General features: G+C 44.2%; 1 protein-coding gene across 1 annotated transcript; it reads right to left on the reverse strand.

Annotated features, from left to right (window-relative positions):
- Window positions 1-4,057: 4,057 nt before the first annotated feature.
- Window positions 4,058-5,168, reverse strand: LOC120849249. Its single transcript, XM_040221438.2, has 2 exons — window positions 4,723-5,168; window positions 4,058-4,381 (listed from the first exon to the last, which is right to left on the reverse strand). Exons 1-2 carry the CDS (start codon window positions 4,903-4,905, stop codon window positions 4,190-4,192), a joined length of 375 nt encoding a protein of 124 aa, XP_040077372.1. The 5' UTR covers window positions 4,906-5,168; the 3' UTR covers window positions 4,058-4,189.
- Window positions 5,169-19,034: the final 13,866 nt, after the last annotated feature.

Here is a 19,034-nt window from a genome sequence, read left to right on the forward strand (position 1 = left end):
TACGGGGCTTTGAATATTTACTAAGAGAAATTTAGTGAGTAGTTTTCAGAAAAAGGAAGTGCTATAGCCGACACATGACCCAGATTTGAATAAAAGAAATAAAGAATTTTCATAAAATAACGTCTTCCAGTGTTTCTATGTTATTATAAGATAGAGTGCATATCATTAGGTAATTGGGCGCCAAAAACATTTTTGTGGTACGCAGCCATTTTACACGATGTTTTTGTTGGGCATATTGGTTTGAGGCGAATTCCAGAAATTTAAAGCATACTATCAGCCAACATTAAATTGTTTTGTTCGCAAAAAACACTTTTTTCTGAAGTTCTGATTTTTTGAAGTTTCTGAAGTCGAAATGAATTCAAGCATATTCCAGATATGAAAGAAAAAAAAAGTCACGCCTCCTTCGGCATCGAGTGTCCTAAATGTATATTTTGTCTTTTTAAAGAGTTCGTAATCTAGCATGACTGTATGCTTTGTGGAAATGAAATCTTTAAAACAACTCAGGGAAAAAAGAGGGACCCAACATGAGTGGTCAATACGCCTAAAAAAGACATACAAGTTCAAAAGAATTAAAATATCACCTCGACGATAAGAACGCCGTGGAGTTAGATTTTCAACGCCGCCTACCGGAGGCGTGCATGGTGCACAAATTGGACAGAAGTGCGGCGTCAGCGCTTGACTCGGACATGTCTCCAATCAGTCAGCATACAAGCGAGAACCGATGCTTCACGCAGTACTCGTGTTCAGCTTGTGACCAACGCTCGCCTTCGGTGCGCAACGCAGGAAATGCATCACTATAGGGCAGAGTGTTCCCTGAAGGTTGTGGTGGAAAATGCGGCACGATACAGCAGTTCTAGCGAACCACACTGCCGAAGGTAGATCGAGTAGCACAGCAATCCTAACGTCACGATCGCTTGAGATTTTAAAGGGGAAATGAGGTGGAGGGACACGGCTTCCGCCAGCCATAACCACTTTTTCCTCCTGTAGTCGGCAGGAACGATGTAAGTGGCGGACCGAGTTTGTTTTTGCTTCCCTTCAACCATTATAAGAGCAGGATGCGTATTTTTGCCGTTAGCATTATTCTAATACACTTTAATATGCCTTCTTAGCAATAAATATAGATGATGGTGATTTATTGAGATTGCAGATGGAATTTCTTGTAAAAATAAATTAACATTTTTCTTTCAGAGGGCGGTTTGCATTCAGAGTCATGCGAAGGTGGACAGAATATTTTCAAAGCGCTAGACGTTTTTTTTTTCGTTTTTTTTTTTAAATTAGACTGTGGAACATAAAGTCCATCTTGTATTATTCTTTGCTAACTTCTTGCGACATTTCGGATACGCATTCTTTCATGTGCAAAATTTTAAAATTTTGTATTACTTTTTGTATTTTTTAATTGTGTCACTGTTTCCAAAATTTAACATATGTCATATTAAATTAACCCGAAAGAAACACCTGCCGGTTGGTCGAATTAATCAATGCAAACAATGACGATTTGGATAAAGTAACGTCTAAAGTTTTTATTATAAAATCGGTTCCGTTTCTGTTTATGGGTATTCCGCTATTCAAATATCGGCAAACCGTACAGGGTTTCCCAAAAACCGGAACGTAGTTTCAGTTTATAACTTCCTTTCGTTTAATATTTTAAAAGTTTATAAAATAAACTTCGAAAATTTACTTACAACTTTGATCTCTTTCACGTTTTTTTTTACTTAGAAATCAAACTCTTCTCTATTGTTTTACTCGCGGGCAATCTGTAACTAACCAAAAAAAAAAAACACTTTAGCCCGAAAGATATTGGTAAAACATACAGAAAAACAGGAACGTTGCTGTGCTTTTATTTTTTAGCAATGATATTTGAGGGAAAATATATACGTTTCCACTGTTCACAAAAAGCACAGCCCCTACGTGCTCAGCCTCGCTCGCTCGAAATTGCGGACAGCAATAAAGTACGCGTGAAAAACACACAAACACAGCAATGAACGCGCCCTCATCCGCGTTTATAGGAAGGTGTATACACGACTGGAAGCGACGCGACTTACCGCCGCCATGTCTCTCCTGGTGCGGGAAAAACCATGAAATGTAAAGCTTGCAAAAAGCTATGACCAAGTAAACGCTGGACGTGCATGAACGCATGTAGCACAAGTCAGGACGCCATGCTTTCAATTGTCTATAATTCAAGGTAGAAGAATCCTCTGGAATTTACGTCATGAAAAAGTTTCTACACGAGGCGTCAACATCAATGTTGAGAAAGGCATTGTTCTTCTAAGAAAAGCGATTCATTATGCTTGTGAAGCCTACACGCGCACAGTGCAGTGGCGACAAACACTCGCTTGAATTTACGCTTATAAAACAATTAATAACAGCTGCTGTCGCAAAAGCAGCAAAGCCACACAGTGACGTACATAGCCTTCCAGCAACGTGTAATGCAGCTGTGATTGTCTATAGCCAACGTATGTGAGCCTGTGTATGCAGGTTCACGTGTGAGTGAGTGTGGGCATCTGTGGCAGTGCGTGCGTGCGAGTGACCGTGCACATTGTCCGTGTGCGCGCGTGTGTTGTGCGTGTGTGTGAGCGTCGGGGGGAAAGGGACTGTGTGTGTGAACGACCATCTATGTTTGCATGGGTGTGTAAGCATGTATCTACACGTGTATTTCACGTGTAAAGGAACTTGACGGTCTCTGAAAACGAATTCTTTGTATAGAAGTTTTTGCTTTATGTATTAAAGATGTATTTAAATTCAAGATGTAACTAAAAAAACACATCAAAACTATGCACGAAAATGGGAAACGTTAGTAAAACGAACGAAAACAATTGTCACAACGTCTATTGCCGCAATGATTGTTTGCGCATTTTGTGAAGGTAAACAAAATAATTCTTGTTTTCGCCGTAATGTGAAAACAGAATTCTCTAGTTTACCGTCAAGATAGCGAGACCATTACATGCAATTCCTCCAGCGGACTTTAGTAATATTGTATCTGGGAATAAGAATCGCCGATAAGAATTGCTTTTTAAAGACGCAGCGCTGGTATGTGTTTTTTTTATGTTTTTTTTATTTGAAGGCCCGTTTTTTGACACTGTACCTCCCTGGAAATGTGTTTACTGTATATACCTGCCACTTAACGCGCAGTGAGCTAGGTCCTCTAATTCACATCAATCGAGTACATCCTTTAACAATACTAAACTTGCATCTCTATACCCCGCGCTGTTCGATCTGTCTTGGGGCGCAGAAACGCAATTGCCATCCCTCCCAAAAATTACCAGTCGATCTGTTTGTGTATACCTTTCAATATCTTTGAGAAAACCTGTACGTTCCTCTACCTTTGTAGGAGCATAGATGCACAAAACACGAAACATGAAAGTAGAAATTAAAAAATCATGTCGAAATCTTCTCTCTATCGAGTACGACAGCAGAAGAGGTGGCCAAGATTTATCTGACCAATATATTGCTCCCTTTGATCCACCACAAACTCTGCTCAGCGATTGTGGTCAGGTGTTTCTTATCGCACTATTTCAAGAGCTCCTTACGGCTTGCAACTCCATTCATTCAACCGCCCCTGGATATCATGGCCCTTCTTGATATTATTTCGGCACATTGATACTTTAGACCCATGTTGTTGTAAAAAAAACTATCTCCAAACTCTGGTCTAAAAACATGCTTTTCGTGCAAGGCTCGTCAAATTATGAGGCGCTGGAGAAATGCAGCCTTCTGCGTTAAGTCCTTATTTCGAACTCTTTTTGTTCGCCTTCCGCCCATTGAAAAGCATGCGGTAAGGGCCTTAGAACGCACCTGGTATCGCTGCGCCGCAGCGTTCTTCCGCATCAAAAAGTTCGTCTGCTTTCCTCGTCGTCACCATGGTAACGAACACCGAATGAATGGAAGCACGCACGGTACCGCCGCGTGAAGCCAGCAACAGCTGACGCCATTTTACGAACGCCGTCTGCTAGCCAAAGCCGAACGCGGTGTGTCAGATCAACCGCCTCCGCCGGTGCGCCGCAAGCAAAGACGACGAAGCTGAGACACGCCGACGGCGATCGAGCAAGCAACAACACCGCGGGACGACTGCAACGGCGGCATTTATTCGGATCAAAGGCCGGCTTCGCCGGTGCGCCGATGCTCCACACACTTCTATCACATTTGAATTGTGACAGTCAGGTCTGTTGTGCTCCTAGTTCTGTCCTCCGGCTGCTTAGGCTCGTTGAAGAACTGTGAGGTTGGTCTGCAGCAAAAGTTGTCCCTCGCGAAGGTTTGTTCTCGGTCGTAGAAACATGTTGCGTGTGATGTCTTCGTTCGATCGGTACATCACGCTCACAAAAAGGATGTGGGTACCCTGACGTTTTGCCTTTGTATGACCGTTTCTTGACCTCCGTTGCGTGATCCACTAGAGGGAATGAAGGTAAACACGTTTGAGAGAATTCTCTCTGGTTGGGTAAATAATAAAGAGATAAGATAATCCGCCAACCAAAAATTGAAATAGTAGCGACCCTACGTTTCGAAACCGTTCGTTTCTAGTAGCGACCCTACGTTTCGAAACCGTTCGTTTCTTCTTCAGGGGGATTTCATCCCCCTGAAGAAGAAACGAACGGTTTCGAAACGTAGGGTCGCTACTATCTCAATTTTTGGTTGGCGGATTATCTTATCTCTTTACTAGAGGGAATGTACACCGTTTTCAAAGCGTTCGATGTAATCGTACTGTACTGATTGTCGCCTGTCAAGGCCTACCATGAGATGAGGAGGGAGGTTTTTCACAACTTTGGCTTGAATCGTAGCGCTGGCGTTTCCAATGGCAATCTTGGCTTGTGTTAGGCCAACGGGGTGTCTTGATTCTCCGAACGGGCCTCCGAGAACACTGTCTGGGGCTGGGGTGATCTCAAAGTTGTGGCTTGCAGCGAAGATCTCGCTCATGAGTGTTACGGCTGAGCCTGTGTCCCAGAGCGCTATCGCCTCGATGCTGTTGACGTGCGAAGCCAATAGAATTGTCCAGTTCTTGTCTGCATGATGTGCTGTGATGATGTTGTTCACGCGTTCCGAAGTTGGCTGTTTCGCTTCGCGTCGTCGTGCTGTTGCGGCTTTCTCCTCCTTGGTGCGGGTGTCAGGTTGAGCGCAGTCTGTGGCTCGGTGCCCTCGCGTTTTGCATCGCGCAGATGTGTCCGGTGTCAGCCTTTGTCGATGCTGTCGCGGTCTTCAGTGAAGACAGATGTCGTTGCAAACATGTAGTCTGTCATCGCTTTGTTGCGTTGCGTTTTGCCGTGGATGGGGACGCCGTCGACTGACGCCGTGGAGGTCGGGGAACAGATCCGAGAGTACGTGTTGCTCGCCGTCCCGAGTCGTTGACCTCGTTCAGCCGGTGTCCTCAGTCCGTCGCGTACGGCAGTACGGTCGTAGCTTGTTGCGTTTCTTCGCTGGTGTCGCTGGTGCACGTGTTGACAGCTCACCACCCTTTCGGCGCCGGTCGCCGCATGCGGTGGTGCTTTTCGGCTTGATGTCGACTTGGGCGTCGTTTGAGCGTTCTCGCTGTTATGTCACTCGATGACGTAACCGTCGCGGTGACCTGGTGCGTTGTATCGTGGTGCCGTCATCAGGTCGTCCGTGGGCCGCTCGCACGTATTTCTTTTAGGTAGTCGTCGGTCGCTTCCTACCGAATTTCCGCTGCTTGCCCGTCCGCGTAGTCTTCGTTAGTGAGTCCTCGTCGCCATGTTAGTCGTGGATGAGCTCAAGAATAAGCGATATTAATTGAAACACAAAGATTTAATCCGGATTAAAATGGATTACATTTCGTCGTGACGACATGACGTGCGCGAGTTCTCCCCGCGATGCTCCTCCTCGCCCCTCCACCACTCCACAGATGGCGCTAGGTGTCCGTCGTTGTGGAGCTCTCTCCGCCCTCCACAGATGGCGCTAGGTTTCCGTCGTTGTGGAGCTCGCTCCTCTAACAGTACAAAACGTAAATATCGCAGGAGCCTCCTCGCTAGAAGTTGTTGTGATTATGCCACTCTTCAAAGCATTGTTTTGGCTACTCCAAAAGGTGCTTCAAAGCGGTTTCGGCCAATCACATCACTGCTTTCTGCTGCAGTTATTATCAATATATATTTCCGCGCCGCCCTGCGATGCCGCAATACTCGGCAAATGAGTTTCCCAAGCAGTGAAGTGGTACGTGGAGCAGAACTCGGTGGCCCCAGCACAACGAAACTTTCGCACTGCATTTCATAAACGCCCGCCTTCACGCGCGACAATTTTGACTTTGGCGGATCGTTTTGCGAGTGGAGAAGACTTTAAAAAGAAGAATCTATTCAGTGAACGTCAGAGCTCATTGAAGCGGTGCTTGCTGTCTTCGAGGGTGACCGGAAATTGTCAACATAACGAGCAGCCAGGTTGCTCGAAATTTCGAGAAAAAAAAAAGCGTGCGACGGATTCTGCGTAAAAATAATTTTCGCCCGTATAGGACACAAGTCGTTCAAACCCTGCACGACAGCGACAACGTCCGACGTTTAAAAGTTTGCAAGGCGGAGTTGCCGCGAATTAAGAGCAACCCTGGGCACCTGCAGTTTCTTTTATTTAGTGACGAAGCAAACTTTCAACTTGATGGACGTGTGAACCACCAGAACAGCAGGATATGTGCTCGCGATAGCCCTCATGCCGTGGACAAACGGCATGTCTATTTACCGAAGGTGACAGTGTGGAGTGGGATTTGGCTTGAACGCATAGTGGGCCCTTTTTTTTTCGATGGCACCGTTAACGCAGATGCCTACTTGGACATGCTGAAAACGGAAATGCTCCCAGAGCTTGAAAGGTACCAAATGACAAAGGAAAACTGTATATTCATGCAGGATGGGGCGGCTTCCCATTACGGAAAGAGTGTGAGGGCACGGCTCAATAACACGTTCCCTCGGCAGTGGATGGGTCGGGGATTAGACTATATGGACTGGCTTCCACGACTTAAATATGTGCGACTTTTTCGTATGGGGATTTATAAAAGGTCTGCAAGAAGAGGATCCGCAGCATGGAAGAGCTCAAAGAAAAAAATTGAGGGTGGGTTTCTCGAGATCGACATTGGGATGCGCGAAAGGGCTTTCCTGGTGGACGAAGCTCGGCTTTGCGTGTCTAGTGAACGGCGGGCACATCGAAACGGCCGAACCCTAGTCGTTTAAAGGGCCGCTGCAGCATCAACATTATTTCAAATCGCCGTGAGAGAAGAGGCGTATCAGACGATGTATTTTTCAAGAGTAAACAATTGAACGAACGCACAACTCTCGTGCTGATTGCGGCACGTGGAGAGCAATGTAGAGGCTGCTGATAGAGGTGTACCAATGGGAAACCAGCAAAATAACGACTAGCTCTCTCCAATACCAGCCATTTTATCATTGGCCCGCCGAAAGTACTCTAGCGCCTTAAATATTGCTCCAATTAATATGATTTCTTTTTTTTTTATCAATATGTCTTGCGCCATGTGTGTTAATTATGCCCAAGCTGCATGAAAAAAGATATTACTTTATGAGTTACAGCGGCCCTGTAAAAATCAAAATGAAATGATAACTCAAAATGAACTTGTCTGCAACGGTAGCAGCACCACATGCTATTCCAGGTTGTTAATAAATGATCTCGTCAAATCATGGTGTCTTCTTGCTTGCCTGACGATCTCTCAAAACTTCACTTGAAACAGGTAATTTCAACAATCGTTGATATATTTCGTTAAAATCACTTTTCATCGCCATTATCTTGCCTGACGCCAGCCGATAGCCGATCGAAAAAGTCGTGGTATCGGATTTTTTTATTTTCTTCTGTTCGCAGCTATAGTAAATGCGTTCATCCAAGTCAAGGGAACGACCGAAATGGGCTGCTGTGGTTTCGACTTGTGCTTGGCCGTCAACTGATCAACGGCCGAACCTTCAAGGGCTCGGACAACAAGAAGCCGTATGCATCAACAACAAAGGCTCTAAGAGTGGCCAGAAAATAATCAGAGTGAGCGACGAGGTGAGGTTTTCGGGGAAGCAGCACTACCCCGAGAGGGTGACGAAGAGGCGCCGGTGCCTTTGGTGTTCAACGGAAAAAAGAGAAGTTCGCACAAGGTTGTTTTGTGTCGCCTGCGATGTGCCGCTGTGTGCGACATGCATTGTACCGTTTCATGCAGGGCCTGCTAATAAATAACTCAGGGTTGGAACCATAAAAGGTCATTGGGACAAATATGTCCCACTTTTTGGAATATGTGTTACTGCCAACGGGACACATATGTCCCACTTTTTAGAAATAAACCACATGTTCTAAATACTAAATACTCGCTAAATACTGCTTAAAATCACTCCCTAACGTTAATAATTGAATAAACTTGACGTCGTTTTTTTTTTTCTTTCTATGCAATAAAAGTCGCAAAAAACAATTTGAGAAATATGAACATCGTTCATCCCTTCAACTCGGAGCCAGAACAAGCAGCCCCGTGGCCTTGTGCCTATCCTATGCTGCCAACGTTAAACATATATCCACGCGCTGGGGTCGTCAAAGTAGAAAACACGTGTTGAGCTCCAGTCACTGTTAGAGCTCGGCTATTTTCATCACCTCTGTGGTTGTACAATGTACTGTGGTTGAGCACGAGCGACTGCCCGACTGTCCGCGGAGGCATTAATTGTTACGAGCCGAAGCCGAGTGCTCACAGTTCTCGCCTCCAATCCATTAGCCCCGCTTGACTGTAGTCAGGTGGGTGGCTCCGATCCCAGAATTACGTCATCTAGCTTTACGAAGGCGAGACTGAAAGAAATTGTTCACTTTTATCCTCGCAATCTCATCGCGTCCAAGAACCTTCTGAATCACTGGCGGTTTGTGAGAGTGTATTTTGGCCAGACGAGGAGCAGTGTGCCTGTGAAACGTTATGAACATTCCAATTCAATTTCGTTTGATGAACCCTTTAAGTTGTGAATGCAGCCAAAGCTACAAGCGCGAGCTCGCCCGCGCTCCTGGCTTTGAGACTTGCACTTTCTAGATCGAGGGCTCGTTCTGTGGTAGAATGCTTCAAAGCAGCGACCTCGAGCTTTCGTGCTTGTGGCATTCGCTGCATTCTCAGTTTAAGCCAGCGGTCTCCTTGTTGCAACATATAATACCGGTGGCGGCTGTGCTAAAGTAGCTGTGCATGCTACGCTCCCGTTTGGGGTACAAGTGTCGCGTCTGTGCACGTGCCACGTGTTTCGTTCTTTTTGCAAATAAATCGACAGTTCATTCCCTGTATTTTATTCCAGAATGTGAAATGCATATGTCGAAATTTAACACGCAATTAAAAAGCAAAAAAAGGCAAGTTTTGATGTTTTCGAAGACTTGCCTTTACGCATTCCAAGTTTCTAGATATATAATGAATCCAAATCACGTTCTGATTTTCGTTAATGATTAGATAAAGGACTCGCCATTTTTGTACTTACGTTTTTTTCTTAATTAGTACACTCACATTTTTTTATAGTTATTCAGAAAGTGCCTCTTTCATACGACTTTGAAGTGTCGTAACTCAGTTTTATCATAGCGCAGCAACATTTGGGCGCACGCTTTTGGTCAATATAAATGCCCAGCATGAAGAGAAAACAAAACAAAACAAAAACATTAGAAGTGCAATGCCTGCAGATTCTTCGTAAACGTTACTTGAATATGATAAAATTTAAAAGAATTTCCTTCAAGCGTTTTTGGTTTTCTCAGATGGCATTCTACATCTGATCTAATTTTTTTTTTTAATTATGCTAGATGAAATAGGCTGGTTTTTTGTAGGACTGGGTTTGATTGAATACATATTCAGATTTGTTCAGAATGAGTTTAAATCATAAGACTATTTTTAAGTTCGACTCTGTACGCAAGAATTATATTTCAAATGAAAGGACAGCTATTTCAAAAACGACTCTTTAATTACAGATTTTCTCGTTTTCATTAAAATCGCTCACAATCAATGTAATTTTTAAAGGGTACTAATTGTCCTAAATATCAAAACGGACTTATGTTGTAGCAGACGACGCGCACTTACGTCATCTTTTGAAAGGTGGCGCTGAAATTTGAGGTTGAGAAGATTAGGAAAAGGGACGCTGATTCTGCCACTGACGCAGATAATTCTTAAATAATTCCTCGCTCTTCTTCCTCGTTCTTGCAGTGAATCACAGTTACTCTCGCGAGGAAAAAGATTGAACGGACATGTGTCATTAAAGAAGAAAAACGTAAAGCGCGTACGACTCTGTCTAACCAATTGTCCACTGACATAGGAGAAAGAAGGGGGTCTCGGAATTGAGTGTGGATAAGAAGGGGGGTACCAGAAATGTCTGTAATAAGATGGAGTTCTGGATGTTTTCTGTCGCGACGAAGTCAAGCAGCGAGTCCAATATGGATTTGCAGTGCTGCGGTGCGCCCCTCGGGTGTATCCAGTCTCGAAGGATTCCCGAGCGCAGCTTGGATTACAGTTTTCCAATTGCTTTTTCCCACGTCCAGCTGAGCTCCCCACAGTCCTATGAGAGATGGGCACTTGTGGCTTGTTGTCCAGTTGCGCATCGTCTGCAAGATCCGTTGTCGGCGTGTTCTTTTTCTTAATCTGTCTTGAGCACACATCTCACGAGCTTAGCCCGGACTGCCGGGGAAACGGCAGTTCCGGTTCGGACTCTCCGAAGACGCACTGTAGCCCTCCGACCATACCCGTTTGGCAATGGGTCATCGTCTTCAGGTAGCATATTACGCAGGACCCTTCATCGGTCAAGGTGGGCAAGGGTCGCTTCCTCGTTTCGGTCGGACTTTTCTTCATCTTCAGAGTCCTCTTAAGTAAGTACGGGCGGAGGGCTGTCGAGAATCGCGCTTTGGCCTGTTGCGGAGGGGTGGGGAGAATGAATGAGATCCCGCGCGGCTTCGTGTTCTCTCTCGTTCCCTCATTTCCGGCTCGGCCGGGACCCAGGAGATGGTGATTTTAACCCCTCTAGATTTAAAAGTGTTTTCTTTAACTTTTTTTTTAACCGTCTCGCTTCCGGAAAGTGCCTGGCCTCTTTCGAGCTCGTGTACAGGTGTACCCTGTACACCTGTACAGGGAGTCCCTGACCCCACAGGCTTGGAAGCCTGTGGGGTCAGGTACTCCGAATAATAAGGCTGTTAGCTCTACTTCTTTAGTTGAGTGTTTCTTGTAAAACGCAAAGTTTGCCTTGGATTGTCTGTTAAGACAACACCATGCAATGGCTGTGTCTCCTCCCTCTTCTCTGAAAGCTGCGTTGCAGACGTGTGCTGTTGCGGAGCCGGGATGGGCGTCCTGCACGGATTCCGCGTGTTTTTGTTTGGCTGGGTTGTTCTTTCTGGCCTTCTGGTCTTTTTCCACGTTCTGTTTAAAACGGAGATGGTCCACCAGTGTGCTCTCAGAAATTGGGAGTGGACAGGGTACACTCCTTGTCCCATACGTAACACCTCAAAACTACGTTTCGGCGTTCTGTCCACCGACGTCGAGCTGGCGATACCAACTTTTACGAGCGGTTTAATAGTCGAGAGATACAACTTATTAAAATAGCTATTGTACTCATTAAAGGCTACAGTAAGACAATAAAGGTTATTTTGGCCCTGCTCCAAAACCCTATTGAATTTTTTTTGGTGTGGTCTCTAATACGCACCTTAGCTATTTAGTGCGTTATATCCGACAGGTATCAAGCCGCTCCCAGAAGTGGGTATTGCCAGCTCGACGTCAGCGGACAGAACGACGAAATGGAGTTTTGATATGCAACATATGTGCCAACGGGTGTACCCCTGTACACCCCCCATTTCTAATGGCGATTTCCACTGGGCGTTTTGGAGCGCGCCGGGATCGAGTTTCCTGGAGCGAGCCCATTTCACTGGGCGATCGGGATCGAGACCGACGTGTTTCACTGGTCCGTTTTGGATTAGCTTCCGCTCCAGATCTCGATCTGGATCCGAGAAAAGTCGCTCCCACGATTTCGGCGGATTCAACCGGAAGCCAGCCGGGCCAGCCCTCGGCGCACACACGTGACTTCCTTTCTCGCGGGGCATCTCGCCTGATCTCGCCCATCTCGCCTCAGAAGAAGAGGAAGCACGTCGAGGGCTGGGCTCCTAGATTGTCTCGAATTCAGAAGAATTCGTAATGGCCGCTTGCTTACCCCTTGGCTCGACAGCCGGTTCGTTTTGCCGCGCTACGGGCAATCCGGCAATCTTTGCTAGAAGCGCCTGATCCATTTCTGCCGCTCGTGCGTCGAACACGTGTTAGCGCCGCGATTGCAAAAACGTCTTCGAAATGACCACGGCGGCCGCGGAAAGAGGATTCCCGGGCAATTGAATGACGGGAAGGCATCCGCCGATCCCGGAGCAGTGGTCATGTTCCACAGGGGATCCGTAGGCGGCACGACCACGTTCGGATCGTGCACGTGCTCCAGTCCGGATCTGGTCAACTGATCCCGGAGCGCTCCAAAACGCCCAGTGGAATTCGCCATTAGAGTGTGCCTTGTCTTCCCACGGGGGTGGAGGGGTAGAGATCGCGGGATCTCTACTCGTCTACTTGCTGGAACGGAGGCTGCAATCGTTATAAAGTCAGCTTGAACGCTTGAACATACCTCTTCCAACAATATTTGATGCTATCATCGTGTGTGGATACCTGCTCCTGCATTTCTAAACAGTAAGTGCGTCGCTAAAGATGGCCATCGGGTATGCTGCAGACGCCGCCATCTTTTCCGCGCATTTGGGGCAGTAAATAGCTTGTAAAAAGATAGTAACACTAATAAAAATCTACTAATGCTGCATTTACTAACGTTATACAAGCTACCGCGCCCTTGAAGTAGTAAATTGTTAGTGAAAGCTAGTAAGTTGTGTCGTGAGGCTGTTCTCGTGTTCCAGTGTTGTGGTCAGTTTCTCAATGTTGGTTAATATTTCTACCCATTGCTCCTGACACGCCCTTTTGTATTTTCAATTACTATTTTGCTTCTTAACTTATTAGGGTATATTTTTTTAGTGCCGGCACTGCCTCTTTAGGTTGGCTAAGGACCATGTCGAGCTGATTTATCAGCTTTTTACTTCGGCCACCCCCCCCCCCTTTTTTTTTTTTGCTGAATGGAGAAAATAAACTGATTTGATTAACGATCAGAAAAATGTAGTAACTAGTGCAGTTACTAGCTCATCACTAGATGTTTTTTGAAGAGTGTTCTAGCAAGAGTCACATGGAATCTGGGATTTCCCAAAGCCTTTCATCCTGCCCAGAGAGGATTTCGACCCTGCATCGGAACGCAAGAAAGCATCGCCCTCAGTTTGGCAGATAGTAATCCAGAATATCAACTCCGACGGAGTGATTATCAAAACAATGGTTAATTGACGTGAAGAAAGCGTTTCACGCAGTCCCCCTCTTCTCAATCATTATCAAAGCTCAGAGACTCGGTATTAGGAGAAGGCCTCTGAACTTTCAAAATAATTTTGGAAGGAAGAACGTTCTCTGTACGCTGCGCCTCGCACGGCAGCAAACCAAAAGTGAACCGTGTGGGCGTCCGAGAAGGCACCGTCCTATAACTGACACTCTTTAATCTCATAATTGCAGCCATCCACCAGGTTTCAATATGGAAAAAAAAATCTACAGTATTGCAAGGCAGCAAGACACTCCAAGCAGGCCTAGACTTAATCGAAGCCCACCTAAGGAGAGTAAAGATGCAAGCATCTCCGGATAAACCCAACTTCACCATAATTACACCTAAAAGACAACGTCTCGCCAAGATCGCGTAACAACTGAACCTCTATCTAGCAGGCAAAAGTATTCAATTTCCCCGTCATGGAAAATCATGGGGATCACAATTTAAGGAACGGGAATGGCAGGCTTTTGTCTTCAAGATACACACGAACATTGCAGGAGCGGAGCAACAGAAGTAATCAGCAGAACAATGGTAAACGCCCTAGCCGTATCGTGCATCTGCTACGAAGCTCGGCATTACCGGATCACAATGGCTCGATGGCAGAACATCGAAGTCTTAAACAATCCAGCTAGAAGAATTATCATGGGCCTACCCAAGTTGTGCATCCCGGGCAGACTGAAGGAATACGCCCAGCTTGACACGTCAGATGAAAAGGTCGTGACTCCCACGGTCGTGCAGGGGGATAGACTTCAGCAAACGTGGCAAGGATGAGGGATTGTGAAACTATTATAAACATCTACAGAACACCTTCCCAAATTACCGGATCATCTTCCATCTTGGGAAGATCACGCAGATTTTGCTGAAAATAAACATCAAAGACATATCAAGCGTGGGGAGAAATTGGACACGAGTACAGCGTCAGTGCTTGGCTGGGCCTCATTTGCAATAAACGAGTCGAAGGACTCTCGAAGTCAGGCTTAGATCCAACGGCTGAGTTGGCGCAAGCAATGATAACGTTTGGAAGGTGAGGGGAGGCAAAGGTATTTTTGCTTTATACTCCTTTTCCCCTCAAGGAAAGCATCAATATTTGCGGATTGTTCCTACGCGGCGCGAAGCAGTTCTTCCGAGATTTGGTTGTCGGAGGAAAAAACGATGCCTTTGACGTTTGGAACGTGGACGTCTTGATAAGATAACGTACATCTAATCTAAAATTCACCTACATATATCTTAATTATACGCATAAAGGGGAAAATTAGCATTGTTTTTAGCGGAGCCGGACTTGTTTTACTACGGCTCTTGAGGTGAAGACGAGTATACATGTTATTAAATAAGTACAGCTTCAGGCAACAAAAAATCTAAAGTGAAAGGAAAAAAATCGTTGCCATGATTTAATTTGGTTTCAAAGCGATTAGCTTTCTTGGGATCTTCAGTTTACTTTGAGGTATGTCTCTGGCCGTTTTTTCCCCGCTAAATTTAGCGAAGAAAAGCCGTCATATGACTTGGTGTCACGTGGCCTATATACACATTGTTTTCACGCTAGCTCTAGCGGAACATTCGTACGTCGCGTGACCTCGTCCAATTCAGTTGCCCCACTAAATGTAGCGGGAAAAATGACGTCACATAACGTCACATGACCTATACACAGATTCAGTCTCCCCTTCAGATCTAGTGGAAAAATGGAGGTCACATGATTTCAACACAAATTCAGCTTCCCCGCTAAATTTATCGTAAAAAAATTACGTCAGATTATTTCAACACCAATTTAGCTTTCCCGCTAAATTTCACAGAAAAAATGACGTCACTTGGATTGATGTAACATGACCTCCAAACAAATTAAATTTGCCCTCTAAATTTACCAGGGAAATTAACATTATAATGCAATTAAAATGCGAAGGTGCAAGCGAGCTGGACAAGAATGACGAAAGTGATCCCTGCCTGTTTCAACAGGCACCGCGAAGCATCTTACCTTCATAAATTTGTTTTACTTTTTTTTACTTTCTTAGTTTATTTTTTTAAGTTTTGTTTTATTCTTGTCCACCGTGTATTGTTTACAGTTTACATATTGATCAAGAAAACAGCTGCGCTTTAATACCATAGTTTGTGACGTTCGCTGTTGTTATTTCGATTTCAATTTCTCGTGGGGTTTGAACAATGATTACAGATGGAATATTCCGTCGAGCCCTTGGAGATTCCGAATGTTGCAATTGCCTACGTAATTCTTCCGAATCCTTTCGCATTAAAGGGCTTATGACAGGTCAAAAAGAAATTCGAGATGACTATACTGCTGGGACCCATTGTATTTTCCTATAACCTTGCTAAGGTCGTTCTGAAAATTGCGCAATAGTTTCGTGAATAAATAGATTTATATGACGGGTCCCTCAGATCAGAAATGTACAAGTTCCTCTGCAAAGTAATTATGTAAAGTTACTGAGTATTCGCCTCCAAAGTAATCTGAGTGTTGTAGAAATTACTCAAATAGAAAGTAATTCAGTAAATTACTAACTACCTTAAAAAGTAGCGAATAACTTTTGAAGTTCCTATAATATATATATATATATATATATATATACGAAACGAAATGTATCCAATCGGAGGTGTTCTGCAAAAACACGCCGTCGCGTGGAACGCGGTACAACGCTTGGTGTCACGTGGTACGTGCTCGTTTGTCCTCCAGAAGTCCTCCCATTGTTCTGTCTCGTCCCGTGTACATGTAGTATTTTTTGTTTTGTTTTTGAGCTTTAGAGACACAGTATCATCATCATCTGCGAGAATCAAGAGCCACGTTATTGAATATACAACACGGGCACTTCCCACCATCTTACGTGGTCTCCGAGGAGGATATAAACGAACATATGCAAATGAATGAACCGTAATTAATCCAATAAATCAAAGAAATAAAGTTTTTAGGAACCCGCCGAAAGCCAAAATAACGGCGGAGCCAAGATTTGAACTCTAGGCCTCCCAATGTCCGGTTGGATGTGCTAACCTCTACACGAGTCCACCTTGACTTTCTGGCGTTTCCAAATCTGTCTTATTAATGCACACGAAACGAAATGTAGCCAATCGGAGGTGTTCTGGAAACACACGCCGCCGCGTGGACCGCGGTACGACTGTTGGTGTCACGTGGTGCGTGCTTGTTTGTGCTCCAGAAATCCTCCCACTGTTCTGTCTCGTCCCGTGTACATGTAGTACTCTTTGTTTATGAGCTTTAGAGACATGGTATCATCATCAACTGCGAGAATTCAGAGCCACGTTATTGAATATGCACCACGGGCACTTCCCACCATCGTACGTGGTCTCCGAGGAGGTGGCTCCAACAACCGTCTCAATTGCATTTTCTGCCGTATATACTTTTCGTCATCCCGCGCTACGTTTTTTTTTTTCTGTCTCTCTTTCTACATACACACACAGACACACACACACAGACATATATATATATACATAGTTTTTTGTTTCAAGGTTACAGAAAAGTGTATAGCTTTTGATCCGTTAGCGAAATCCTGCTAGCCAAATATCAAGCGGCTTGTTTTGTACTTTTTTTTTCGTCAATGATGTGTTATTTATAGTTTGAAGTGACCATTGCTTCAGTTTGATTTTGCAGGCAGTGCTTGCCCGTTTACTGTGTTGTGTAAAGTTCATCTAAAAAGTTCTTGAAGTACAAAGTAAATGAGAGGTTATATACTTCAAGTAATGTAGTAAGCAAACCGAGTGCAATGTAACGTCAAATACCATAAATAGAGTGTATTTTCAAAGTAAAGTACAAGCACTTTTAAGACAATCTTTTATGATGCCCTTTCATCACCTATATACTGTGTTTTCTTAACTGGTATGCATTGCTCGAAAAATTATCGGAGGTGCATCAGTATTTTCGAAATGGCTGCAAATATTGGGCAAAAACCAAATCGCCACAGAGCAGTTGTTTTACTCTCGCTCACAAACTATTTAACAGAATTATTTTATAAGGCACTTATTTGTATCGGTCTTATAGCCTCCATCACTTCACTAAGAGAAATGACCAGATTACCTCTCGAAAGACGATAGCGCGTTTTCACACGACGGTACGCCATTTTGTGTTTTCAAATTTGGAGATCGTACTGTGAAGTCCAAAAAGTATCAGAAAAAATAATTTAGTAAAGTACAAGTACATGCTCAGAGAATGTACTTCAAGTAAAGTACAAGTTTTCTAAACCTACATAAAGTAGTTGTCACTGACCACACGATCAAAAATTGACGGTGAGGAGGAAACAAGAGCTCGCGGCGACGTCGAATGCCGAACTCTGACGGTACAACGTTGAAGACAAGGCCCGCTCATGACGTCGAGGTGGCATCAAGGCTATCTGTTATACCCTGACGTCGAACGTAAGAAGGTTGGTCGCATATATCCAGTCCCTGATCACCGGCCAATCAAAGGCCCATATTTTGCGGAATGCTACGTTAGCTGCGTTTAAATTTCGGAGTATAACATAGTATTTAGATATGTACAGGTTCGGGCAACAAATATTTAGAAACCGGAAGTAAAAAGTAGCCTTGATAGTATCTAATTTATTTGGTGAGCTTTTTTTACCGTTCACAGGTGGACCGAACAAACGCAGCTGCACTTTGAAATTACGTGTTGTATTGTCCGTTTTTGTTGTTGTTACTTTTAATTTACTTCTCGAGGGGTTTTAACAATGATCACAGTTGACAGTTTTCGTCATGACGGCGGAAATGAAGACTGTTACAATTGCCCACGTGATACTTATTCTATGTGTCTAAGGTATAAAATCACCAATTCGTTCAAATACTAAGCAGTTTGCGCAGAAACTTCATTCCATAAAGGACGTCAACATAAGCGATGAAGCTCCTGCTGATTGCCGTGGTTATTTCTATTCACACAACAGGTACGTAGTACATCTTGTATCATTTCGTAGATGCTTCGATTGTACTGGTCCTCAATTTCGAACTGGAATGGGTGCCAAATAATCGGTAACACCTTGCAATTCTTTTGTGAGCCATTACTCTTGTAACATTTGATGTTGAATCAAAGTAGCGAGCTGGATGAGTAGGCTCTTGGAACCTGATTTGTTTATTTTCCGTTTTTACCTCTTTTATGTTGAATGTATCACCCTAATACTGAAGCGTCTGGACATTTCTAGTTCAGAAACATAATTTTTGTAATTTATTTATTGGGTGGGTTTATTTGAAATCAAATACCTGTGTTGGTGTGGGTACGATGATTTCCGTGGCTATTTTCATCCCCTTGTTTCGGTGGTGCTGGGCACTATTTTGAATGTAGAATCTGTCGAATGAGAGGCAGAACTTTGTCATTTTTTGTCAACCATTACTCTTGTAACATTTGATGTTCAATCAAAGCAGCAGCGATGAGGATTAGTCGGTTCTTGTAACTTGTTTTGTTTACTATCCACTTTTTCCTGGCCTTTTTGTCGTTTCTATGTACTTCACCAGCATGATATTAATGCGTGTGGTAATTTGTAGTTCAGGATGTAATACCCTGTGACTTAATTAGCATGTGTTATAATTGAACCATTTATGTCGTCAAGCAATCTAACTGAATGTTGTAGCATTACAGTGCCATACACATATCTTTGTCAGGACAACTGTCGTTTTTTGCTTAGTTTCTGCCCCTTTACGTTGACCGACACACACAATCACATTTACAAGATTATAATTTATGGAAAATCACCCTGCCACTAAACGAACAAGTTGACT

Source organism: Ixodes scapularis, unplaced genomic scaffold (assembly GCF_016920785.2).
Source record: "Ixodes scapularis isolate PalLabHiFi unplaced genomic scaffold, ASM1692078v2 PGA_scaffold10__122_contigs__length_95168666, whole genome shotgun sequence".
NCBI classification, from domain to species: domain Eukaryota; kingdom Metazoa; phylum Arthropoda; class Arachnida; order Ixodida; family Ixodidae; genus Ixodes; species Ixodes scapularis.

Coding starts and splice junctions, on each gene's coding strand:
- LOC120849249 (XM_040221438.2), bottom strand. CDS start 4,905: ATGAGCGAGATCTTCGCTGCAAGCCACAACTTTGAGATCACCCCAGCC. Junction 4,382..4,722: donor ACCTCCCTCCTCATCTCATG/GTAGGCCTTGAC, acceptor CATTCCCTCTAG/TGGATCACGCAACGGAGGTC.